This window comes from Pleurodeles waltl, chromosome 5, assembly GCF_031143425.1.
Source record: "Pleurodeles waltl isolate 20211129_DDA chromosome 5, aPleWal1.hap1.20221129, whole genome shotgun sequence".
Taxonomy (NCBI): Eukaryota; Metazoa; Chordata; class Amphibia; order Caudata; family Salamandridae; genus Pleurodeles; species Pleurodeles waltl.
The window spans coordinates 70,474,978-70,501,557 of NC_090444.1; the positions used below are offsets into that span (position 1 = coordinate 70,474,978).

Below are 26,580 nucleotides of genomic sequence, written 5' to 3' on the forward strand. Positions count from 1 at the left end.
TAGTCAGAGATGCTGGTTCCCTCACAGGAGGGACCAACAACTCTGAAATCACTGAGGATAACTCCAGTGAAGAGGACATCCAGTTAGCCAGGATGGCCAAAAGATTGGCTTTGGAAAGACAGATCCTAGCCATAGAGAGGGAAAGACAAGAGATGGGCCTAGGACCCATCAATGGTGGCAGCAATATAAATAGGGTCAGAGATTCTCCTGACATGTTGAAAATCCCCAAAGGGATTGTAACTAAATATGAAGATGGTGATGACATCACCAAATGGTTCACAGCTTTTGAGAGGGCTTGTGTAACCAGAAAAGTGAACAAATCTCACTGGGGTGCTCTCCTTTGGGAAATGTTCACAGGAAAGTGTAGGGATAGACTCCTCACACTCTCTGGACAAGATGCAGAATCTTATGACCTCATGAAGGGTACCCTGATTGAGGGCTTTGGATTCTCCACTGAGGAGTACAGGATTAGGTTCAGGGGGGCTCAAAAATCCTCGAGCCAGACCTGGGTTGACTTTGTTGACTACTCAGTGAAAACACTAGATGGTTGGATTCAAGGCAGTGGTGTAAGTAATTATGATGGGCTGTACAATTTATTTGTGAAGGAACACCTGTTAAGTAATTGTTTCAATGATAAACTGCATCAGCATCTGGTAGACCTAGGACCAATTTCTCCCCAAGAATTGGGAAAGAAGGCGGACCATTGGGTCAAGACAAGGGTGTCCAAGACTTCAACAGGGGGTGACCAAAAGAAAGGGGTCACAAAGACTCCCCAGCAGAAGGGTGATGAGACAACCAAAACTAAAAATAGTAAAGAGTCTTCTACAGGCCCCCAAAAACCTGCACAGGAGGGTGGGCCCAGAGCCTCTTCACAAAACAATGGGTACAAGGGTAAAAACTTTGATCCCAAAAAGGCCTGGTGTCATAGCTGTAAACAGCATGGACACCAAACTGGAGACAAGGCCTGTCCCAAGAAAGGTTCCACTCCAAACTCCCATCCAGGTAACACTGGTATGGCTAGTCTCCAAGTGGGATCAACAGTGTGCCCAGAGCAGATCAGGGTCCACACTGAAGCTACTCTAGTTTCTGAGGGTGGGGTGGATTTAGCCACACTAGCTGTCTGGCCGCCTAACATGCAAAAATACAGACAGCAACTCTTAATTAATGGGACTAGAATAGAGGGCCTGAGGGATACAGGTGCCAGTGTCACCATGGTGACAGAGAAACTGGTTTCCCCTGGCCAATACCTGACTGGAAAAACTTACACAGTCACCAACGCTGACAATCAGAGAAAAGTACATCCCATGGCAATGGTTACTTTAGAATGGGGAGGGGTCAATGGCCTGAAACAGGTGGTGGTCTCCTCAAATATCCCAGTGGACTGTCTGCTTGGAAATGACCTGGAGTCCTCAGCATGGGCTGAGGTAGAGCTAAAAACCCATGCAGCAATGCTGGGTATCCCTGAACTGGTGTGTGTGAAAACAAGAGCACAATGCAAGGCACAGGGTGAAAAAGTAGAGCTGGAGTCTGGAAAAATGGCCCAGCCTACCAAGAGAACAGGAAAGTCAGTTGGGAAACCAACTGCAACACAGCCAAAGAAAGGGAACCTCTCTTCTCAGGAAGAAGTTCTGCCCTCTGAGGGAACTGAGCCTTTGGAGCTTGAACCTTATCAGGTTGAGCTCTTAGGCCCAGGGGGACCCTCAAGGGAAGAGCTGTGTAAGGGACAAGAAACCTGTCCCTCTCTTGAAGGCCTTAGGCAGCAAGCTGCTGAAGAGTCCAAAGGCAAGAAAAATGGAACACATAGGGTCTATTGGGAAGATGGGCTCCTGTACACTGAGGCCAGAGACCCCAAACCTGGTGCCACTAGGAGAGTGGTAGTGCCTCAGCTGTTCAGAGAGTTCATCCTAACATTGGCCCATGACATTCCCCTTGCTGGACATTTGGGACAAACCAAGACGTGGGAGAGGTTAGTCAACCACTTCTACTGGCCCAATATGTCCAACATGGTTAAGGAGTTTTGCCTCTCCTGCCCCACCTGTCAAGCCAGTGGTAAGACAGGTGGGCATCCAAAGGCCCCCCTCATTCCACTTCCAGTGGTGGGGGTGCCCTTTGAAAGAGTGGGTGTGGACATAGTTGGTCCACTGGAACCTCCCACAGCCTCAGGAAATATGTATATCCTGGTAGTAGTGGATCATGCTACCAGGTATCCTGAAGCTATTCCCCTTAGGTCGACTACTGCCCCTGCAGTAGCCAAGGCCCTCATTGGTATCTTTACCAGAGTGGGTTTCCCTAAGGAGGTGGTGTCTGACAGAGGTACCAACTTCATGTCAGCATACTTAAAGCACATGTGGAATGAGTGTGGAGTGACTTATAAATTCACTACACCATACCATCCACAAACTAATGGCTTGGTTGAGAGATTCAACAAGACATTAAAGGGCATGATCATGGGGCTCCCAGAAAAACTCAAAAGGAGATGGGATGTCCTCCTGCCATGTCTGCTTTTCGCTTACAGGGAGGTACCACAGAAGGGAGTAGGGTTCTCACCCTTTGAACTTCTGTTTGGTCATCCTGTAAGGGGACCACTTGCCCTGGTTAAAGAAGGCTGGGAGAGACCTCTCCATGAGCCTAAACAGGACATAGTGGACTATGTACTTGGCCTTCGCTCTAGAATGGCAGAGTACATGGAAAAGGCAACCAAAAACCTTGAGGCCAGCCAACAACTCCAGAAGTTTTGGTATGACCAAAAGGCTGCACTGGTTGAGTTCCAACCAGGGCAGAAAGTCTGGGTTCTGGAGCCTGTGGCTCCCAGGGCACTCCAGGACAAATGGAGTGGCCCTTACCCAGTGCTAGAGAGGAAGAGTCAGGTCACCTACCTGGTGGACCTGGGCACAAGCAGGAGCCCCAAGAGGGTGATCCATGTGAACCGCCTTAAGCTCTTCCATGACAGGGCTGATGTGAATCTGTTAATGGTAACAGATGAGGATCAGGAGGCAGAGAGTGAACCTCTCCCTGATCTTCTGTCATCAGACCCAAAAGATGGCACAGTAGATGGAGTGATCTACTCAGACACCCTCTCTGGCCAACAGCAGGCTGATTGTAGGAGAGTCCTACAACAGTTTCCTGAGCTTTTCTCCCTAACCCCTGGTCAGACACACCTGTGTACCCATGATGTGGACACAGGAGACAGCATGCCTGTCAAGAACAAAATCTTCAGACAGTCTGACCATGTTAAGGAAAGCATCAAGGTGGAAGTCCACAAGATGCTGGAATTGGGAGTAATTGAGCGCTCTGACAGCCCCTGGGCTAGCCCAGTGGTCTTAGTCCCCAAACCTCACACCACAGATGGAAAGAAAGAGATGAGGTTTTGTGTGGACTACAGAGGGCTCAATTCTGTCACCAAGACAGATGCCCATCCAATTCCAAGAGCTGATGAGCTCATTGATAAATTAGGTGCTGCCAAATTTCTAAGTACCTTTGACTTGACAGCAGGGTACTGGCAAATAAAAATGGCACCTGGAGCAAAAGAAAAGACAGCATTCTCCACACCTGATGGGCATTATCAGTTTACTGTTATGCCCTTTGGTTTAAAGAATGCCCCTGCCACCTTCCAAAGGTTGGTGAATCAAGTCCTTGCTGGCTTGGAGTCCTTTAGCACAGCTTATCTTGATGATATTGCTGTCTTTAGCTCCACCTGGCAGGATCACCTGGTCCACCTGAGGAAGGTTTTGAAGGCTCTGCAATCTGCAGGCCTCTCTATCAAGGCATCCAAATGCCAGATAGGGCAGGGAACTGTGGTTTACTTGGGACACCTTGTAGGTGGAGGCCAAGTTCAGCCACTCCAACCCAAGATCCAGACTATTCTGGACTGGGTAGCTCCAAAAACCCAGACTCAAGTCAGGGCATTCCTTGGCTTGACTGGGTATTACAGGAGGTTTGTGAAGGGATATGGATCCATTGTGACAGCCCTCACTGAACTCACCTCCAAGAAAATGCCCAAGAAAGTAAACTGGACTGTGGACTGCCAACAGGCCTTTGACACCCTGAAACAAGCAATGTGCTCAGCACCAGTTCTCAAAGCTCCAGATTATTCTAAGCAGTTCATTGTGCAGACTGATGCCTCTGAACATGGGATAGGGGCAGTTTTGTCCCAAACAAATGATGATGGCCTTGACCAGCCTGTTGCTTTCATTAGCAGGAGGTTACTCCCCAGGGAGCAGCGTTGGAGTGCCATTGAGAGGGAGGCCTTTGCTGTGGTTTGGTCCCTGAAGAAGCTGAGACCATACCTCTTTGGGACTCACTTCCTAGTTCAAACTGACCACATACCTCTCAAATGGCTGATGCAAATGAAAGGTGAAAATCCTAAACTGTTGAGGTGGTCCATCTCCCTACAGGGAATGGACTTTATAGTGGAACACAGACCTGGGACTGCCCATGCCAATGCAGATGGCCTTTCCAGGTTCTTCCACTTAGAAAATGAAGACTCTCTTGGGAAAGGTTAGTCTCATCCTCTTTCGTTTGGGGGGGGGTTGTGTAAGGAAATGCCTCCTTGGCATGGTTGCCCCCTGACTTTTTGCCTTTGCTGATGCTATGTTTACAATTGAAAGTGTGCTGAGGCCTGCTAACCAGGCCCCAGCACCAGTGTTCTTTCCCTAACCTGTACTTTTGTATCCACAATTGGCAGACCCTGGCATCCAGATAAGTCCCTTGTAACTGGTACTTCTAGTACCAAGGGCCCTGATGCCAAGGAAGGTCTCTAAGGGAAGCAGCATGTCTTATGCCACCCTGGAGACCTCTCACTCAGCACAGACACACTGCTTGCCAGCTTGTGTGTGCTAGTGAGGACAAAACGAGTAAGTCGACATGGCACTCCCCTCAGGGTGCCATGCCAGCCTCTCACTGCCTATGCAGTATAGGTAAGACACCCCTCTAGCAGGCCTTACAGCCCTAAGGCAGGGTGCACTATACCATAGGTGAGGGTACCAGTGCATGAGCATGGTACCCCTACAGTGTCTAAACAAAACCCTAGACATTGTAAGTGCAGGGTAGCCATAAGAGTATATGGTCTGGGAGTCTGTCAACCACGAACTCCACAGCACCATAATGGCTACACTGAAAACTGGGAAGTTTGGTATCAAACTTCTCAGCACAATAAATGCACACTGATGCCAGTGTACATTTTATTGTAAAATACACCACAGAGGGCACCTTAGAGGTGCCCCCTGAAACTTAACCGACTATCTGTGTAGGCTGACTAGTTTTAGCAGCCTGCCACAAACCGAGACATGTTGCTGGCCCCATGGGGAGAGTGCCTTTGTCACTCTGAGGCCAGTAACAAAGCCTGCCCTGGGTGGAGATGCTAACACCTCTCCCAGGCAGGAATTGTCACACCTGGCGGTGAGCCTCAAAGGCTCACCTCCTTTGTGCCAACCCAGCAGGACACTCCAGCTAGTGGAGTTGCCCGCCCCCTCCGGCCAGGCCCCACTTTTGGCGGCAAGGCCGGAGAAAATAATGAGAATAACAAGGAGGAGTCACTGGCCAGTCAGGACAGCCCCTAAGGTGTCCTGAGCTGAAGTGACTCTAACTTTTAGAAATCCTCCATCTTGCAGATGGAGGATTCCCCCAATAGGGTTAGGATTGTGACCCCCTCCCCTTGGGAGGAGGCACAAAGAGGGTGTACCCACCCTCAGGGCTAGTAGCCATTGGCTACTAACCCCCCAGACCTAAACACGCCCTTAAATTTTGTATTTAAGGGCTACCCTGAACCCTAGAAAATTAGATTCCTGCAACAAGAAGAAGGACTGCCCAGCTGAAAACCCCTGCAGCGGAAGACCAGAAGACGACAACTGCCTTGGCTCCAGAAACTCACCGGCCTGTCTCCTGCCTTCCAAAGATCCTGCTCCAGCGACGCCTTCCGAAGGGACCAGCGACCTCGACATCCTCTGAGGACTGCCCCTGCTTCGAAAAGACAAGAAACTCCCGAGGACAGCGGACCTGCTCCAAGAAAAGCTGCAACTTTGTTTCCAGCAGCTTTAAAGAACCCTGCAAGCTCCCCGCAAGAAGCGTGAGACTTGCAACACTGCACCCGGCGACCCCGACTCGGCTGGTGGAGATCCGACACCTCAGGAGGGACCCCAGGACTACTCTGATACTGTGAGTACCAAAACCTGTCCCCCCTGAGCCCCCACAGCGCCGCCTGCAGAGGGAATCCCGAGGCTTCCCCTGACCGCGACTCTTTGAATCTAAAGTCCCGACGCCTGGGAGAGACCCTGCACCCGCAGCCCCCAGGACCTGAAGGACCGGACTTTCACTGGAGGAGTGACCCCCAGGAGTCCCTCTCCCTTGCCCAAGTGGAGGTTTCCCCGAGGAATCCCCCCCTTGCCTGCCTGCAGCGCTGAAGAGATCCCTAGATCTCCCATTGACTTCCATTACAAACCCGACGCCTGTTTCTACACTGCACCCGGCCGCCCCCGCGCCGCTGAGGGTGAAATTTCTGTGTGGACTTGTGTCCCCCCCGGTGCCCTACAAAACCCCCCCTGGTCTGCCCTCCGAAGACGCGGGTACTTACCTGCAAGCAGACCGGAACCGGGGCACCCCCTTCTCTCCATTCTAGCCTATGCGTTTTGGGCACCACTTTGAACTCTGCACCTGACCGGCCCTGAGCTGCTGGTGTGGTGACTTTGGGGTTGCTCTGAACCCCCAACGGTGGGCTACCTTGGACCAAGAACTGAACCCTGTAAGTGTCTTACTTACCTGGTAAAACTAATCAAAACTTACCTCCCCTAGGAACTGTGAACATTGCACTAAGTGTCCACTTTTAAAACAGCTATTTGTCAATAACTTGAAAAGTATACATGCAATTTTGATGATTTGAAGTTCCTAAAGTACTTACCTGCAATACCTTTCGAATGAGCTATTACATGTAGAATTTGAACCTGTGGTTCTTAAAATAAACTAAGAAAAGATATTTTTCTATATAAAAACCTATTGGCTGGATTTGTCTCTGAGTGTGTGTACCTCATTTATTGTCTTGTGTATGTACAACAAATGCTTAACACTACTCCTTGGATAAGCCTACTGCTCGACCACACTACCACAAAATAGAGCATTAGTATTATCTATTTTTACCACTATTTTACCTCTAAGGGGAACCCTTGGATTCTGTGCATGCTATTCCTTACTTTGAAATAGCACATACAGAGCCAACTTCCTACATCAGGTTTTCAATGTTAGTCTATGAGAGATCAAGGGATCTCTTCAGCGCTGCAGGCAGGCAAGGGGGGGCTTCCTCGGGGAAACCTCGACTTGGGCAAGGGAGAGGGACTCCTGGGGGTCACTTCTCCAGTGAAAGTCCGGTCCTTCAGGTCCTGGGGGCTGCGGGTGCAGGGTCTTTTCCAGGCGTCGGGACTTAGGTTTCAGAGAGTCGCGGTCAGGGTAAGCCTCGGGATTCCCTCTGCAGGCGGCGCTGTGGGGGCTCAGGGGGGACAGGTTTTGGTACTCACAGTCGTAGAGTAGTCCGGGGGTCCTCCCTGAGGTGTTGGTTCTCCACCAGCCGAGTCGGGGTCGCCGGGTGCAGTGTTGCAAGTCTCACGCTTCTTGCGGGGAGTTGCAGGGTTCTTTAAAGCTGCTTCTTGAAACAAAGTTGCAGTCTTTTTGGAGCAGGTCCGCTGTCCTCGGGAGTTTCTTGTCGTCGTCGAAGCAGGGCAGTCCTCAGAGGATTCAGAGGTCGCTGGTCCCTTTGGAAGGCGTCGCTGGAGCAGGATCTTTGGAAGGCAGGAGACAGGCCGGTGAGTTTCTGGAGCCAAGGCAGTTGTGGTCTTCTGGTCTTCCTCTGCAGGGGTTTTCAGCTGGGCAGTCCTTCTTCTTGTTGTTGCAGGAATCTAATTTTCTAGGGTTCAGGGTAGCCCTTAAATACTAAATTTAAGGGCGTGTTTAGGTCTGGGGGGTTAGTAGCCAATGGCTACTAGCCCTGAGGGTGGGTACACCCTCTTTGTGCCTCCTCCCAAGGGGAGGGGGTCACAATCCTAACCCTATTGGGGGAATCCTCCATCTGCAAGATGGAGGATTTCTAAAAGTCAGAGTCACCTCAGCTCAGGACACCGTAGGGGCTGTCCTGACTGGCCAGTGACTCCTCCTTGTTATTCTCATTATTTTCTCCGGCCTTGCCGCCAAAAGTGGGGGCCGGGGGCGGGCAACTCCACTAGCTGGAGTGTCCTGCGGTGCTGTGACAAAGGGGTGAGCCTTTGAGGCTCACCGCCAGGTGTTACAGCTCCTGCCTGGGGGAGGTGTTAGCATCTCCACCCAGTGCAGGCTTTGTTACTGGCCTCAGAGTGACAAAGGCACTCTCCCCATGGGGCCAGCAACATGTCTCTAGTGTGGCAGGCTGCTGGAACTAGTCAGCCCACACAGACAGTCGGTTAAGTTTCAGGGGGCACCTCTAAGGTGCCCTCTGGGGTGTATTTTGCAATAAAATGTACACTGGCATCAGTGTGCATTTATTGTGCTGAGAAGTTTGATACCAAACTTCCCAGTTTTCAGTGTAGCCATTATGGTGCTGTGGAGTTCGTGTAAAACAGACTCCCAGACCATATATTCTTTATGGCTACCCTGCACTTACAATGTCTAAGGTTTTGCTTAGACACTGTAGGGGTACAGTGCTCATGCACTGGTACCCTCACCTATGGTATAGTGCACCCTGCCTTAGGGCTGTAAGGCCTGCTAGAGGGGTGTCTTACCTATACTGCATAGGCAGTGAGAGGCTGGCATGGCACCCTGAGGGGAGTGCCATGTCGACTTACTCGTTTTGTCCTCACTAGCACACACAAGCTGGCAAGCAGTGTGTCTGTGCTGAGTGAGAGGTCTCCAGGGTGGCATAAGACATGCTGCAGCCCTTAGAGACCTTCCTTGGCATCAGGGCCCTTGGTACTAGAAGTACCAGTTACAAGGGACTTATCTGGATGCCAGGGTCTGCCAATTGTGGATACAAAAGTACAGGTTAGGGAAAGAACACTGGTGCTGGGGCCTGGTTAGCAGGCCTCAGCACACTTTCAATTGTAAACATAGCATCAGCAAAGGCAAAAAGTCAGGGGGCAACCATGCCAAGGAGGCATTTCCTTACAGGGCGGGTGTCCAACTCTTTGTGAAGTTGGTCCTGAGATTTTAAAAGGACAAGCAGCCTGGCAAGGTTTTGCACCAGTCTTTGCAACAGTTCTTCAGTTTTCATTCTCCTTGGTCCTCCTTCAGTCTTCCTCGGTTCCCAGTAGTCTACTTCTTGACTTGATCTGTTTTCCTGGTGACAGGGGCCACCTAAGTACTAATCTTAGGAGCGTTCCGGGAAGTGTAAGGTAGTAGCCAATGGGCTACTTGGCTCTAGGGTCACTACACCTCCTATATGACCACTTCCAGCAAGGACTGGGCACAAACCTGCTCCAGAGTCCTTAATTTCACCACACACAGGATGGTGGAATTCTCCTTTTCTTGTTCACTTCGGGTAGCCCACCTGGAGGGTTGTATGGGCTGCCGGCTTTCCAGTGTATTTTATTTTTAAGTGTAGTATATCTTTCTTGTGTGTGTTAAAGTACTTTTCATTTAAGGTAAATCACTGATTGGACATTGATCTTAATAGATTGTATTATGGTGTAAACTGTATTCCGAATGTCTAACTCGTCTCATCTGCTCAGTTCTATAATAAGCCCCCCCGCACTGTTTATCCAGAAGTGGTCTTTTGAGTGTTTGCTTTTTTCTTCTCCATCCTTGAAGCCACTGTCTTAACCTGGTTGTGACTGCTCCTCCTCTTGTTGCACCCTATATTTAGCTGAAGCTCTATTTACCAGGGTGCTGCACATGGGGATATCAGGGGTGAAGGCCTCAAAGGATAGAAGTCTTCTTCATACATCTCCTCCTCAGAGAAGATTTCCAGTTGTTTCTCTTGGGGTTCAGATATCTGCAACTCTACGCGCCTTTCTTCTTCATGGCCACTGTCTTCGACGGGTTTCAAAGGGATTCAAAACCCTTTTAGGGATTCGTCAAAATCAGTCTTTCGGAGGGTCGCTATTTTAGCTTTGAGGTATCATTTTTTTATTTCAACCCTTGAGTGCTTCATTCCTCACAGAGGGTGGGTGCCATCTTTCTTTTCGGAGTCAGCGCGTCTTGCTTCGCCTCCTCCTTCCAGTGGTCTCGGATGCTCTTCAGCTTCAAGCTGTTGTCCAAGGGGCACTGTAAAGAAATGGCTCCCTGTTGCAGTTACCCCCCACTTTTTGCCTGATACTGATGCTGACTTGACTGAGAAGAGTGCTGGGACCCTGCTAACCAGGCCCCAGCACCAGTGTTCCTTCACCTAAAATGTACCATTGTATCCACAATTGGCACACCCTGGCATTCAGATAAGTCCCTTGTAACTGGTACTTCTAGTACCAAGGGCCCTGATGCCAAGGAAGGTCTCTAAGGGCTGCAGCATGTCTTATGCCACCCTGGAGACCTCTCACTCAGCACAGACACACTGCTTACCAGCTTGTGTGTGCTAGTGAGGACAAAACGAGTAAGTCGACATGGCACTCCCCCCAGGGTGCCATGCCAGCCTCTCACTGCCTATGCAGTATAGGTAAGACACCCCTCTAGCAGGCCTTACAGCCCTAAGGCAGGGTGCACTATACCATAGGTGAGGGTACCAGTGCATGAGCATGGTACCCCTACAGTGTCTAAACAGAACCTTAGACATTGTAAGTGCAGGGTAGCCATAAGAGTATATGGTCTGGGAGTCTGTCAAACACGAACTCCACAGCACCATAATGGCTACACTGAAAACTGGGAAGTTTGGTATCAAACTTCTCAGCACAATAAATGCACACTGATGCCAGTGTACATTTTATTGTAAAATACACCACAGAGGGCACCTTAGAGGTGCCCCCTGAAACTTAACCGACTATCTGTGTAGGCTGACTAGTTTTAGCAGCCTGCCACAAACCGAGACATGTTGCTGGCCCCATGGGGAGAGTGCCTTTGTCACTCTGAGGCCAGTAACAAAGCCTGCACTGGGTGGAGATGCTAACACCTCCCCCAGGCAGGAATTGTCACACCTGGCGGTGGGCCTCAAAGGCTCACCTCCTTTGTGCCAACCCAGCAGGACACTCCAGCTAGTGGAGTTGCCCGCCCCCTCCGGCCAGGCCCCACTTTTGGCGGCAAGGCCGGAGAAAATAATGAGAAAAACAAGGAGGAGTCACTGGCCAGTCAGGACAGCCCCTAAGGTGTCCTGAGCTGAAGTGACTCTAACTTTTAGAAATCCTCCATCTTGCAGATGGAGGATTCCCCCAATAGGGTTAGGATTGTGACCCCCTCCCCTTGGGAGGAGGCACAAAGAGGGTGTACCCACCCTCAGGGCTAGTAGCCATTGGCTACTAACCCCCCAGACCTAAACACGCCCTTAAATTTAGTATTTAAGGGCTACCCTGAACCCTAGAAGATTAGATTCCTGCAACTACAAGAAGAAGGACTGCCTAGCTGAAAAACCCCTGCAGAGGAAGACCAGAAGACGACAACTGCCTTGGCTCCAGAAACTCACCGGCCTGTCTCCTGCCTTCCAAAGATCCTGCTCCAGCGACGCCTTCCAAAGGGACCAGCGACCTCGACATCCTCTGAGGACTGCCCCTGCTTCGAAAAGACAAGAAACTCCCGAGGACAGCGGACCTGCTCCAAGAAAAGCTGCAACTTTGTTTCCAGCAGCTTTAAAAGAACCCTGCAAGCTCCCCGCAAGAAGCGTGAGACTTGCAACACTGCACCCGGCGACCCCGACTCGGCTGGTGGCGATCCAACACCTCAGGAGGGACCCCAGGACTACTCTGATACTGTGAGTACCAAAACCTGTCCCCCCTGAGCCCCCACAGCGCCGCCTGCAGAGGGAATCCCGAGGCTTCCCCTGACCGCGACTCTTTGAATCCAAAGTCCCGACGCCTGGGAGAGACCCTGCACCCGCAGCCCCCAGGACCTGAAGGACCGGACTTTCACTGGAGAAGTGACCCCCAGGAGTCCCTCTCCCTTGCCCAAGTGGAGGTTTCCCCGAGGAACCCCCCCCTTGCCTGCCTGCAGCGCTGAAGAGATCCCAAGATCTCTCATAGACTAACATTGCGAACCCGACGCTTGTTTCTACACTGCACCCGGCCGCCCCCGCGCCGCTGAGGGTGAAATTTCTGTGTGGGCTTGTGTCCCCCCCGGTGCCATACAAAACCCCCCTGGTCTGCCCTCCGAAGATGCGGGTACTTACCTGCAAGCAGACCGGAACCGGGGCACCCCCTTCTCTCCATTCTGCCTATGTGTTTTGGGCACCACTTTGAACTCTGCACCTGACCGGCCCTGAGCTGCTGGTGTGGTGACTTTGGGGTTGCTCTGAACCCCCAACGGTGGGCTACCTTGGACCAAGAACTAAGCCCTGTAAGTGTCTTACTTACCTGGTTAACCTAACAAATACTTACCTCCCCTAGGAACTGTGAAAATTGCACTAAGTGTCCACTTTTAAAACAGCTATTTGTGAATAACTTGAAAAGTATACATGCAATTTTGATGATTTGAAGTTCCTAAAGTACTTACCTGCAATACCTTTCGAATGAGATACTACATGTAGAATTTGAACCTGTGGTTCTTAAAATAAACTAAGAAAAGATATTTTTCTATACAAAACCTATTGGCTGGATTTGTCTCTGAGTGTGTGTACCTCATTTATTGTCTATGTGTATGTACAACAAATGCTTAACACTACACCTTGGATAAGCCTACTGCTCGACCACACTACCACAAAATAGAGCATTAGTATTATCTATTTTTACCACTATTTTACCTCTAAGGGGAACCCTTGGACTCTGTGCATGCTATTCCTTACTTTGAAATAGCACATACAGAGCCAACTTCCTACAGGCACCCACCAGCAGTGTCCTTGCACCAGGACCAGAGGGCACTCTTGGTTTGGACTTCTCTTTGCGGGCTTTGGCACCAATGGTGTATTTGGCTTTGAGTTCAAAGGCTCCTGCTTGGCCTGCTGTGGTTTTAAGGTGATACCTGTAACACCTGTTGTCTTATCAACCCCTTCTTCAGTACCTGTTCCTTATCAGGTTAAACAATACACATTTAAAAGTCTGGCCCCGCCACTTGGGCCACTTCGATTTCCTCCGTCTTTTCTTCATTAATACTAGACAGACCATTGAATATCTGATGTCCTTCGATGGTTCTTTCCTTGTAAATGCTTGTCCCAGTTACTGTGCTCACTGCTCCGTTAAATACATTTAGAATTTACTTCGACGATCCTGGAGTTCTGCACTTTGCTTCCCGACCAAAGGGTGTAAAAAAATTATCTTAAGACAGTGACCACGCAGAAGGTTTTCCCGGGTATAGTTCTGACATCACAAGAGGGGGCAGACACACCACAAATGGTGGTCCACATTGGAAATAGGAGGGGAGGGATTTGAAGTGGGTCAGAGAAAGAAGAAAAAAAAAAAAAAAAAGGAAAATTCCAGACTCAACCACTAGACGGCGCAATAATGCATAACCTGTGAATCCAGACAACATTTGTAATGCAAAACCAAGTTACTTCCTCTAGGCATTTCACACTTTAGGGGTAGCAAAGACATCTCTAATGATTTATCAGTAGAGGTTTGAAACCTAGGTACAGTATGGCATTGTAAATTCTCAACCTCAATATTGAGCGCCAGACCCAGTGAGAAAAATACACATTTAAAGGAAAGTAAAATCGCACATTCAAAATTGAGAATGCACGCATTAAACCAGAATATTTGTTGCCTACCACCCAGCCCCATCAACTGATAGTTCAGCTGCAGGAGGCATTAACAAGCTCCTTCATATGGAATGGTAATGTCATGCAAACTGTCTACAGGCACTGCTGGTCAATGCACCAGGTCACTGTAAGTCACCCCTATGGTAGGCTCCCTTAGCCTAGAGGGTAGGGTGCAGGTTCCCGTGTGTGCATGAGCAGAGGTGCCCCTACGAACCCCAGTTCCAATGTACTGGACTTTGTAAGTGTGGGGAAGCCATTGTACCCCTGTACTGGGTACAGGTTACCTGCGGGCCAGCTACAAAATGTTAACTTCGCAACTAGGAATGTTTGGTATCAAACATGTCAGAAACATATCCCAATACTAATGCCAGTATTGGTAGCATGATTCCATGGTTTGCGGGCAGCACGCTGCCATAGCCTCTCAGACAGGTTTCTGCACTCCTGCTGCTTGACCAGCTCAGGCTGGGGAAGGCAGAACAAAGGATTTCCAGTGGGAGAGGGAGGCAACACCGGTGCCCTCCTTGCATAATCCGGTTTGCACCCGTCTAGGGACCCCAGTCCTGCTCTGGCAAGAAAGCACACAAAGGAAAGGGGAGTGACCAGGCCACTGTCCATTAGCACCCCAGGGGTGGTTCCCAGAGCTCCTCCAGGTGGCCACTTGATTCTGCCGTCTTGAAAACAGGATGTGCAGGGGCCCCTAAGAGCATCTGGTTGGTCAGGACAGGCAACTTATGTCAGTGGCCCCCTCTAATAGGTGGTCACCATGGAGAGTGACCAAGCCCCCTGTTAGGGCTATTTAGGGACTCCCTTGCATATAGGTCCCCAGATCCGGCATGCAAGACACCAGAAGGACTCCTCTGCAACAACCTCTTCTGCTCCTGGCCACCGGAACCACTGCAGGACTTCGTAGGAGCCAAACAAGCCTACAGCTCCTAAGACTACGCTGCCTTGTAACATTGTTTCTTCGGCGCCTTCCAGTAATTGCAACATTTCCACAGCTGTGCATCCCCTGGGGTCGGCAAGATTTCAGCTGCACCAAAGAAGCAAGATGGAATTTCCCTTGGAGTGAAGGAGTCACTCCTCTGCATCCGCAGGCACCGAAGGCAATGACGACCAGCTGCAGGGATCTTCTGCCATCCAGCTCCAGGAAGAATCTCCAACACAGGTGGTGGATCTCAGTGGTTTCCTTGGTCCTCTCTCCCTGCTTTCCAACTTAGGAGACAGTGAGCCCTTGCAGGACAGTACCCTTGTGCACACGACTCTTGCAGCAACCAAGGCTTGTTAACTCCTGCTTCAAGGGAACTTCAGGCTCCAAGTAGCCCCAGCCTTCAGCACTTCATCCTTGCAAGGATAGTCTCTCCTCTGCAGCTCCAATGATGTGGTACTCCTCTCAATGTGAGCTGACTGGACCTCACTGGATCGTACTGTGCCTGCTGCCAGTGGGTTGCCTGTGGGTGCTGCGAAGGCTTCTGCTGGCTTTTCGGACTGCTGAGGGTCAGCCCGGACTCGCCTCAAAGGATCGAGTCGCCTGGACCTTGCTGGTCCTCTCCTTCTCTACAAATCTTCCTCTGCTCAGATGTGCATTTGCCAAGGCTTGTTGGTGGTCCTCCTGTCCACTGACCATCTGTGACCCAGCGACCGACGTGAGACATCTTCGCAACTCCAAGGACCTCCCTGCAGCTCCTGGGCACCACAGCTGATCTTCACCTTCCCTTGTCGACACAGATCTTCCACAGAAGGGTGGGTAGTGGCTCCTGCCCCACTTGGACAATCCTGTATGGACTGGACTCTGTCCCCTTCTCTTGCAGGTCCTTTTCTGTCTGAATCCACCGCTGGATTCCACTGATCTTGCAATCTTCCTTTTCTAAGTCCCCTTATTAGTCCTTGGGAGGATCAGGTAACTTACCCCTCTACTCTCCTGGTAGCCACCTAGCTACTCACCTCTTGGGGTCTCGGAGTTCTCTCAGCCCCCTTTTAACTATTCCACATCCTTGGATGGGTCACTTAACTTCGCATTCCACTATTTTAGTATATGTTTGCCCATCCCCCACCCCTTAGCGCCCTTGCTATTTTCTGCTATTTCTGGACAATGCTTGTTTTATATGCTAATTCCTAATAATTACTGTGAACATACAGTGTGTACTTACCTCCAGTGGCGGGGACTGCCTAGAAGTAATCTAGCTCAGTGCTACTGTAATAAAGTACCTTTTTTCCTAACAGTGTGTGGTTCCTTTCAAGTGTGATAAGTTACCGTGTGACTGCTGTGGTACTGCAAGTACCTTACACTCCTCCTAGATAAGTCTTAACTGCTCACCACAGCTACCACCAAAGAGCCCCGACTTCCTAGACACTGTCCCACTCACTAATAGGGGTTGCCTGGACCTGGTATAAGGTGCAAACATCATAGGTGTCCAACCCACACAAGGCCAGCTTCCTAAACTAGATCTAGGGGTGTTACAGGGGAGTAAGAGGTAGGGTCCACCTTACCTGGGGTGTCTGTACCCACTATTAAGCCCCCCTCCAGTGGGAAGTTCTACTATCTTCAAGATGGGGGGCACTGAAAAATGTGCTTCACTTCGCTTCCAGCACCTGAGGGGTGGAGTTGGTGAAGATTGGTACACCACCTATTCTCACCTGATTTTCCCACCAAAAGTGGGGGCTTTAACCGGCAGTGGCCATCTGCTGCTAGCAGCAGAGCCAGGGGTCGCAGCTTACCCCTCAAGCACTGTGCCTTCCTGGGGGTGCAGAAGTGACACCTCTGCCCAGGATGGGCTTTGTTTCTAGCTGCAGAGAGCAAGGACTCTCACTTCATGGGTCCAGAAACATGTCTAGTCAGGGTCCACACCAGGATTGGTAGGTATTCAGGGGGCACCTCTAAGGTGCACTCTGAGTGCACGTAGCAATAAATCCAACACTGCCATTAGTGTGGCGTTTTAGAGAAGAGTTGTTTGGTACCAAACACTCCTGGGTTCAGAGAAACTATCATGGTGCTGGGGAACTCCAGTTGTCAAGTTTCCAGCACATTTATTTTCTATGGCTTAACTGGCACTTACAATATTAAGAATAGACTTCGATATTGTGGGGGCATATCTGCTCACGTAGATATGCTCAACACCTGAGATATAGTGCTGCTTGCCTTAGGGCCACATCATTTTCCAGGAAAAAAGTGGGGGGGGCTAACCATGTCAAAAGAGGCCCTTTCTCACACTGGGCTAGGCTTTCCTCGTTTGCCATCGAACATACAGGTATATGAAGTACTTTTCTGAACCATCACCAGGAGTCATAGGTTTTACCAAACATGAATCGAAAGACATTCGCACTGCCGAACAATAGCACCTCCAAGGTGATGACTTTCTTCCAATTAGTGAAAGAGTGCCCACTACCATAGCTGAATGTGCTGCATCTTTACAGACCACCTAATCCAATAAAAAGACAGAAGATAATGGCATCTGTGCCCGCCATACCTCTTCAAACAGTTTCCAGTATCTAAGGTTTTTTTCTCCGCCATATCTTATACACAATTCAGAATGGGCTGCCTCGGATCGATCTGACAATACTCAGTTTGCATTCGCCACTCCCGAATCAGCTCTTTTCATTATACTATTGTCAATCACTGTTACAGCTCGTATATCCATCCATTTTTGTATTATTCACCCTGGTGTGAATAGTATTTGAGAGCTCTAAGTGTTCTCTTCAAACCTATTTCCTTTCCGTTTCTTCACTTGTCAGTCAAAACTACCATCTATTTGACCTTACGCAAGTTGTCAGCTTCTTTCTATCTTGTGTAACAGTGGGTTAAGAACTTCCCAGGACCTAATAATATCCCACAATTGGTTCTGGATTTAAATAAGATGGTTCACTGCAGCTTATCAACCATTATAGTACTGCGCTTCGTCGTACACACCCGTTTCCTACCATCCTAGATTACTAACATTTCTAATTCATCATTTGCGGCTGCAGATTTTAACTTCACTCTACGAACTCATTTGTTGTATGCAGAACTCATTTGTTGTACACTACTTACCTCTACAAACAGCTTGGTGCACTTGATATCGATGATCAAGGGTACCGAATAGTCGACCGCCATTCGTCTTGTACGGTAACCTTTGGTTACGAAGGATGAGAGGCGACGCCCCCCAGCATTCCGCATGGAGAGATTGATGACCATGTCAAAGTGGTTCTCAGAAAGGTAGTCCATGATGCTAGGCTGCTTCTCTTTCAGGGGGCAGTCGTTGTCAGACTCCTCGAAGGGCCAGTCCACTGCCTTAACCTGTTAAAACCAAAAGAAGTCAGACACACTAGAGAATCTGCTTTTAAGAACAAAATCCATTTAACAGGCCCAATCAAATAATGAATCCCTGATTGCAGGAAACCGGAAACTCTGGATTTTAAGGCAGAACACTGCTTTCAGTCAATGCATCAAAGCAGATGAACAGGGAATATGATGTGCAACCTCTTATCCAAAATACCGCCTGGACATTCATTCTCACAGCCTTAACTTGTCCCAGTCACATGCCCACACTTCTGTCCATCAGTTTTTTTTCTCCATAGTGCAATGTTAGCCTTCGTACTCTGACTTCTCCTTACCTTTATATCATGTTCTGTGTAGAAATCAGCAGTTCCAAGACTGGCGTACAACCCATAGCCAAGGCTCTCCAGCGTCCTCACAGTGGTGAGCAGCTCGCACTTGTTCTGAAAAGGTAAGCATGGCAAGAAATTGAACAGCCTGCCCCTAGAGCCTCACAAGGTACCCACCGCGACCAAACACACAAAAAACTCAGAGCCTTTGTGCTCCCTTCGAAGCAAACTTGTAAAAGTACCATATCCTTCAGTATCCGTAGTACATCACCATATCTACATCACTTTAGAGATGGCAGTACCCCAAAACCACAAAGACTGCAAGGCTTCATTAAACAGAGGAAACCACGAGCGCTCGTCTGCAGTATCCCTGTGTCATTGCTACAGTAAACTACAGAGCCTGCATGCTCTCCCCACAAAATGTTCAGCAATCAACTGAAATGCCCTAAAACCTCAACAACCCCACAGTCTAATCTTCCATTACATTCTCTGAAAAATGTTGCACCTCCACACACTCCGCAGAGAGAATTATCCTGTGCACTGTGTAGATAGTGCTGTATTTGAATGCCATCTCTAAGGAAGTGTAAAATACTGCAACCTCCCTTGTACAGAAACTGCAACACTCACCTGGCCCCACCCTAAAGATTACAGTAAATATGTGCCTAATGGAAGAAATGCAGCACATTTTATTTAGAAACTATTTACTGTGAAAGTTTTGGAATGCTACAAAAAAGCAGCACAAAATCTCACTCTTTATAGACTGCATCACACCACATCCCCCAACAGTAATAATGTTACCAAGGAACCCTAAACACTCATCTGGTAAGCAGCAAGGTCACGCTCCCACACATTAATTTCTTGAATCATTGACCACAAGAGCGCCTTAGACTAACCGCACCTTGTAGCTCCCAATGGTCAGCAGCACATTCTTCTTCGGGATCTTAAAGCCGGTGCTCAGCATGGCTTTAAGGTACGCCTCGTAACGGTTTTCCCCAAAGCAGGCCACTTCCCCAGTGCTGGTCATCTCCACACCCAGCACCACATCTGCCCCCGCCAGCCTGGAGAAGGAAAATTGTGGCACCTGAAAGAACATGTGGTAATCGTAACTGAGCTTGGAAAGTCAGGGGGAGGGTTGGTTTTAAGAGCCATTTAATATATAAAAGAAAAAACATTTAAGAACATTTTGCATTTAGCCAACAAAGGACATCCATATTTGTCATAACAACAGGCTTTGGTTCGTACAGCACAGTGGACTATGACATCACTAATATACCATTATATAGCTGATTGTATACAGACTGATTAACAGCCAGTGTGAATGCGGAAAATCTGATCCTTTGGATTCCTTTTGTTGTGTGTGTATCGAGATCATCACTTCAGGTGGAGACTTTGTAATCAAATATTTTATCTAGTAAGCCATTCCTACTCAACTTGTAATGGAAGTGAAGTATAAGCGTGAACATTCCACCACCTGTGTCCTGTTGTGAAAGGCTAAAAATTATCACGGCAAAAAGATGCCGCAGGAATATCACACTTTCAACAGAATTTGATGGTAGAGGAATATATTGTACCTTACATAGAATAATAATTTGATGGTGGTGGAGTACGGTCATGGTACTATGGTCTATCCATTTTCAAATTACTTTAAAAGTGGGCTTTCATTTGAAGCATCATTTTAACTTTGACTCCTGACGCTGCTGTTGAACAAGTTACTTGCTTCCAGTAACTTTCTTTCTGGTGAATGCTAAATTTGCCCTCCAATTACTCCCCTTTAGAAAATTCCCCAGGAGGCAGACTTGTGTAATTTTTCAAAGAGTGCTCCAGTGTAGAAAAATGCCCCTTTTTGAAATGGTCAACACACCTTTAGCCTGGCACATGACACAATTTTTACTGAAATTCCTGCTATCCAGGTCCCCAGTTCCAGATCTCTTTCCCTAAAACTGTATAATTTTTCCCCAATTAGCAATGCCTCTGGCACTCCTGTATGTCTCTAGTAAACGGTATCCCTGGTACAGAGGACATGAGTACCAAAGAAGGTACCCATGGGGTGCACCAGGTGTTGTGCCACCCTCAGGAACCCCTCACCTACCTCATGCAGACTGCCTTTGCAGGCTGCGTGTCTTGTTGCAGCTAAAAGTGAAAACACAACATGGCACAAAGCCTGTGTGCCATGTCATCTCTACAGGAGGCCTTCCAGATCTCAGGCAAAGTGCATTACATTACACGTGTAGGCATACCTGCACGTGCAGATATGCCCCTGCTAAGCCTTTGTCTCTACTTAGACATAGTACTAAGTACAAGAGGTGAACACTGGTCAATGCGAGTTCCCCAGCTACATGACGCTTCACTGGAAATAAGGATGTTTGGTACCAAACCTAAAGTATTAATCAACCCTCACTTATTCAAGTGATGGATTTATTAATACATGCACCCTGAGGGCAACTGAAAGGTGCCCCCTGAAAAACCAACCATCTACCCTTGTGCTGGCTGACTAGTTTAAACTAGCCTGCCGCCAACAGGCAAGTTTCTCAACCCCAAGGGTGAGAGGCTCTGCTCTCGGGCAGTCTGCAACAAAGCCTGCTCTGACAGGGGTGTTAACACACCCCTCCCAACAGGATGATCTGTTAACCTGCATTCCAAGGCAGGAGGCTTCAAAGAGCTCACCGCCCTTAGTAAGGAGATCTGGCTTCCCTTAGAAGGGAGATGCAGACCCCACCCACCTCACCAACCAGGGCCCATTTGACAGCTAGGCAGCTAGGACATTTAGTAGTCAGAAAGGTGCGCTCAATACAGTTCCACCCCTAAGGTGCGCTGCCTGTTGTGGACACAAAATTTAAAAGTCCATCATCTTGGTCATGACAAAACTAGGAACTCTGGGATAGGGTTATGCCGACTTCCCAAAGGAAGTGGTCATATGGGGGGCATAACGACTCAGGGGTAAGTAGCCCATTGGCTACTACCCTGCACTCCCCTAACGTTCCTAAATTCAGTATTTAGGGGAGCCCCTGGCACCAGAACATCATATCCTGCTGACCTGAAGAAAGGAGGACACTCCAGAGATGCAAAAGCAAGAACTTAAGACCAGTGACCAACCCTGCCAGCCTGCCTATTGACTTTGACAATTGCGGCAAAGATCCCTAGTCTTGCAACTGCATGTGGTTCCAAAAACACAAGAGGACTGCAGCCTTCACCGCAGCACAAGGAACTCCTGTGGAGTAGCAGAGCTGCTTGCCTGCATCTTACAGGCACCTAAGAAGAACTGAGACACCTCTGGACAGCCAAAACCTGAAACCGTAGAGCATCACTGCACCCATGCCCCCTAGCGTGAGTCGAAGTGAGCCAACGATGCCAGCGTGGTCCTCCAGAGTATGAAGTCCACCTTGGGTCTCTTCATTGTGATCTTCCCGACAATGCCTGCAGCCTCTTTGTACAGGCCCGACTCTACCGCAACGGACCTGGAGCCTAAGACCCAATGACTCAGGATACCTCTGCACTGACCAACCTGGACTGAGGAGAAGAGGACCAAGGGTGTCCCTATGTTGCCTAGCCTCATGAGATCTGAGCCCACTTGTTGGTTCAGCTTGACTGAACCCAGAGTCCACAACTGCAGACTCTTTCTGCATTACCCCTGTACTGCAACTGCTCAGGTGTAAGGAAATCTGATGCCCAAAGACACCCCTACACCCGGCCACCCTGGCCCCAGGAGATGAGTACTGAAGGTGTCCCCACGTCCTGAGCATCGCAGTTCTTGAGCTCCTTTCTTGGTTCACTCGGTCTGGCCCCCCCAATCCCTACCTGCAGTGCCTTTCTGACTGAACGACCCCCACGGACTCCGCTGGCTTTGTTCTGTGACAGAGCGGAGCTGCATGTAAGTGGCACCTGTATGCACTGATGTCGTTCCTTGCTCAACTCTTTCCGCGCCTTCAGGCACAGGGCACCAAACAACTGGAGATACCAGCGTACAGATCTCTTATTTGGGACCTGTTTAGATAGTGAAAAGACACCACTACACAGAATGGGAAGGTGGGCGGGGACTGAGGAAAACTGCAGTCTGATTTACCACCAGGAAGAGCGTTACCACAAGTAACTTGTTCTTCTAGAGGATACTTCTATCCACAGATTCCTCACCTTTAGAATAGATACAAACTCAAAACCTCCAAAGGTTGTTACAAAGTAACTCCTTTTGGGTGGACAACCCCAGCTACCAGAGCTGAGACAAAGGTCAGGGAGTAAGGAGGCGTTTTCTTTCCCTGGCAGGAAGACCAGTTGAGTTGGGCCCAGAAACTCAATTTACTTGAAAGGGATCTGTCCTGTCACAAATAAATATTAGGTGACACCTGGAATGCTCCCATCTTTTGTCCCCCCGGTTAGGCTGACACCAAACCCAGCTATCCCCAGAAATGGTTTTCAGTGATCACAGAGGAAGGGATTACAATTACCCTCATTACACCTGGCACACAGGTTCTGCAGGAGGGAAGAAGGGTTTCCTCATCTTGGATTTTGAGGGAGAGGAGTACTGTGGGAGTGTCTGTATTAGGGCAAACGGGAACTGATGAACAAACTGGGTAGGGTCATCCCCAGGAACTTTTACCCCATTGATTAGGGAGTACCCAGGAGTCATATTGAAATTCGGGTTTGTCCAAGCCAAGGTTCCCAGCACCCTCTGAAGTAAAAAAAAAAAAAAAAAAAAAAAAAAAAAAAAAACGAAATCTACGTTTGGACTTTTAAGATTTCTTATTTAAAATTTTCTAAGCTCCAAGACACCAGCAGGACCATCCTGCTTCAAGTATCCGGCTTTCGGTTTGATGGTGGTGGCTTCAATTTCAGCTGTGGCCTGTTTGGGTGGGGGGGAGGTGAGGTGGAGGTGTTATTTTATTCTCAAAAAGTGACAAAGGCTTTAAAAGCTTTTCCCCAACTTTTCGCCTTTCACTAGGACCAATCCACTTGTTATAGAGCGGCATGGCTTCAAATTGCACCTAGGTCCTGGGTCTACTGGTTCCATTGATTATCACTTGGACTTTGAGTTTTATGGCACCATGTTAAATGATAAAATTCGTATCGTTTTGGTCTTATTTTACTCATTTTTTTCTTCTTTTTAAAATTGGTTGTGGAATTTTAGTATTTGGTGTGAGTTCGGAGTTTCCCCCTATCTTGATGGCTTGCTGTTGAAGGTGGGCTCCTTAAAACCAGTCAAAGTCCACCTCCAGGCAACAGTGAACCTCCTGATATCGTCTGGGTTCTTGATGAAGAAGCAGAAGTCTCACCTGGCTCCTTCGGAGAGAATTTGATTCAGAAGAGCTGCACGGCAAACAAAGCTGTCTTGACCAACCATGAATCAAATGTAAACATCTTAAGGATCACAAGATGGGCACATGAATATATCCGTCCTGCAGGTCCAAGGCTACCGTCCAGTCCAATCTGAGCATTTTGAATTGTTATTTACTTCCACAGAAAAGCATTCAGAGGGCGAAAATCTAATATAGGATGAAGCCTTCCATCCTTCTTTGGCACGCAGAAATAACAGAAGTTACAACATGTCACAATTCCAGAGTATAGAGTCCTCTTGACAGTGGCAGCTGATAAACAGTGTGCAGGGAACCAAAGTCTGGGTATGCCCATCTCACGTAGGGTGATGAACTTAGATGGCATGGCGGGCAAAATAACAATGGGCTGGAATGTGGCTCACCAGTGGGTGAGATTAATTCAAGGATTCCAGCCATAACTTTTTTTGTAAACTTAACTTTAACTGAGAAACCTGTAGGTCCAGAACCTCAGCTGCATGTTGAATTACCACAGGAAGGGAAGCGCTCTCTTCCACTGGGGGCCCAGAGGGGGTATCAACCCTGTATCAAGAGGAAGTATTAAGCTTACTGATCTCTTATACATGCATGTATAAACTGTCAACAATGTAGGGTTAATTAATTCCAATCATCACCATTGTCCTCTCCAAATAGTGATAAATTCTGATCACAATTGGAACCAAAAAGATAAGCCTCTGAAGATGGCTCTGCAGTATTGTAATAGTATTTATATAGCGCTTACTACCCCTGACGAGGCGTTGAAGTGCTTTTCGGCAAGTAGCGCGCTACTCCGGAACCCATAAAGAATTAGTGATGGATTAGTATCGGGAAATATGAGTACAGTTTTAGTATTATTATGAGTTAATTTGAGCTGCGGATATGAGTTTGTTAGATTTATTGGACTAATGGAGGGGTGGAGGAGGAAAGAAATCCAGAAGTGTTAATTGGGAGTAAATCCCTCAGTAGTAGTAATGTATTGTCTTGATCAGGCAGTATGGAACCCAGAAGCGCTTGAGTGGTGTCAAAGTGTGACACTGGTCGGGGTCAGAAGCCAGAGCTGGCAGTGGATTTCCCCTCTGGCAACATCAGGACCAGCACTGATGAATGACGAGGGAGCCCAGTTCTTGAAGCTGAATAGTAATCAGCACTGGAGTCTGAGCCAGTCAAGGCCACCTCAGGTTCCACACAAACTGAGCAGAGGACTAATTTGCCAGGATATCTCGACTGAAAGGCCCCAAAGGATCTTTGGGTCCCAAAGACACACCAGAGGGAGCCGGAAGAATGCCAAAAATATGCAGCATGGCCTGCGGCACTGCTAATGGCCTTGGGCACACTGGGATCAACTCTTCAATCTGGAATTGGAAGCAAGACTGACTGCCACCTGGATGCCTTTGAGGCTTCTGTTTAGAATAGGGAGTGGTGGGATGGGATTGAGTCCTGATTCGCCTTATGTTTTTGCTTTGATTTGGACTTAATCAGGCAGACCTGTCACAGAATCAGCCTCAAAAGCGCGAATGGGACTGCGGCATTGACTTAGAGCAGGATTTAAGTAAGGGCCATGATGTTTTTTCGTTGTTCATCTATGTACACTTTCATTCCCTGGTTCAGAATTGCCTTCAGCTCCAGGATGGCACACTCATCACAGGACGTGGGAGTCGTGCCCTAAGCCAAAATGCACATCTTGTGCAAGTCCTGTACAGACACCTGTTTGACTGTCAAGGACACCTTGTAGAAAAATGCCACTGTCGGCATGGTCACCCCTAAATATTTTGCCTAGTGTTGATGTCAGCTTTGATTGGAAGTGTGCTGGGACTCTGCTAACCAGGCCCCAGCACCAGAGCTCTTTCCCTAAAACTGTACCTTTGTTTCCACAATTGGCACAGCCCTGGAATACAGTTAAGTCCCTTGTAAAAAGGTACCCCTGGCCAGGAAAGGGCCCTAAGTGCTGCAGCATGTGTTATGCCACCCTACAGGACCCCTCACATGCTCACTGCCTTGCAGCTTGTGTGCTAGTGGAGAGACAAGACAAAGTCGACATGGCACTCCTCTCTGAGTGTCATGCCCACCAACCACTGCCTGTGGCATAGGTAAGTCACCCCTCTAGCAGGCCTTACAGCCCTAAGGCCGGGTGCACTATACCACAGGTGAGGGCATAGCTGCATGAGCACTATGCCCCTACAGTGTCTAAGCCAATTCTTTGACATTGTAAGTGCAGGGTAGCCATATTGAGTATATGGACTGGGAGTTTGTCATTGGAAACTCCCCAGTATTCAGTGTAACCATAATGGTGCTGTGAAGTTTGGTATCAAACCTTTTAGCACAATAAACTCACAGTGATGCCAGTGTGGGATTTATTCGAAACTGCACACAGAGGGCATCTTAGAGATGCCCCCTGTATGTTAACCCTACTGCAAGTGTAAGGCTGACCGGTCTATGCCAGCCTGATACTTCCAGACGAGTTTCTGGCCACATGGGGTGAGTACCTTTGTCACACTGTGGTCAGGAACAAAGCCTGCACTGGGTGGAGGTGCTTCACACCTCCCCCTGCAGGAACTATGTAAGGAAATGACTCCTTGGCATGGTTACCCCCTGACTTTTTGCCTTTGCTGATGCTATGTTTTGAATTGAAAGTGTGCGGAGGCCTGCTAACCAGGCCACAGCACCAGTGTTCTTTCCCTAACCTGTACTTTTGTTCACACAATTGGCACACCCTGGCATCCAGGTAAGTCCCTTGTAACTGGTACCCCTGGTACCAAGGGCCCTGATGCCAGGGAAGGTTTCTAAGGGCTGCAGCATATTTTATGCCACCCTGAGGACCTCTCATTCAGCACAGACACACTGCTTGCCAGCTTGTGTGTGCTGGTGAGGACAAAACGAGTAAGTCGACATGGCACTCCCCTCAGGGTGCCATGGCAACCTCACACT

At 48.8% G+C, this 26,580-nt stretch overlaps 1 protein-coding gene across 5 annotated transcripts in view; it reads right to left on the minus strand.

The window, feature by feature from the left end:
• Window positions 1-26,580, minus strand: part of CAD (carbamoyl-phosphate synthetase 2, aspartate transcarbamylase, and dihydroorotase) — a 617,432-nt gene that overhangs the window by 452,052 nt on the left and 138,800 nt on the right. For all 5 annotated transcript variants that reach the window (XM_069233593.1, XM_069233597.1, XM_069233596.1 and 2 more), the window contains exons 24-26: window positions 19,254-19,436; window positions 18,365-18,469; window positions 17,802-18,047 (exon numbers count right to left, since the gene is read on the minus strand). In XM_069233593.1, the coding sequence (XP_069089694.1) occupies window positions 17,802-18,047; window positions 18,365-18,469; window positions 19,254-19,436 (534 nt within the window). The remainder of the gene's footprint in view (window positions 1-17,801; window positions 18,048-18,364; window positions 18,470-19,253; window positions 19,437-26,580) is intronic.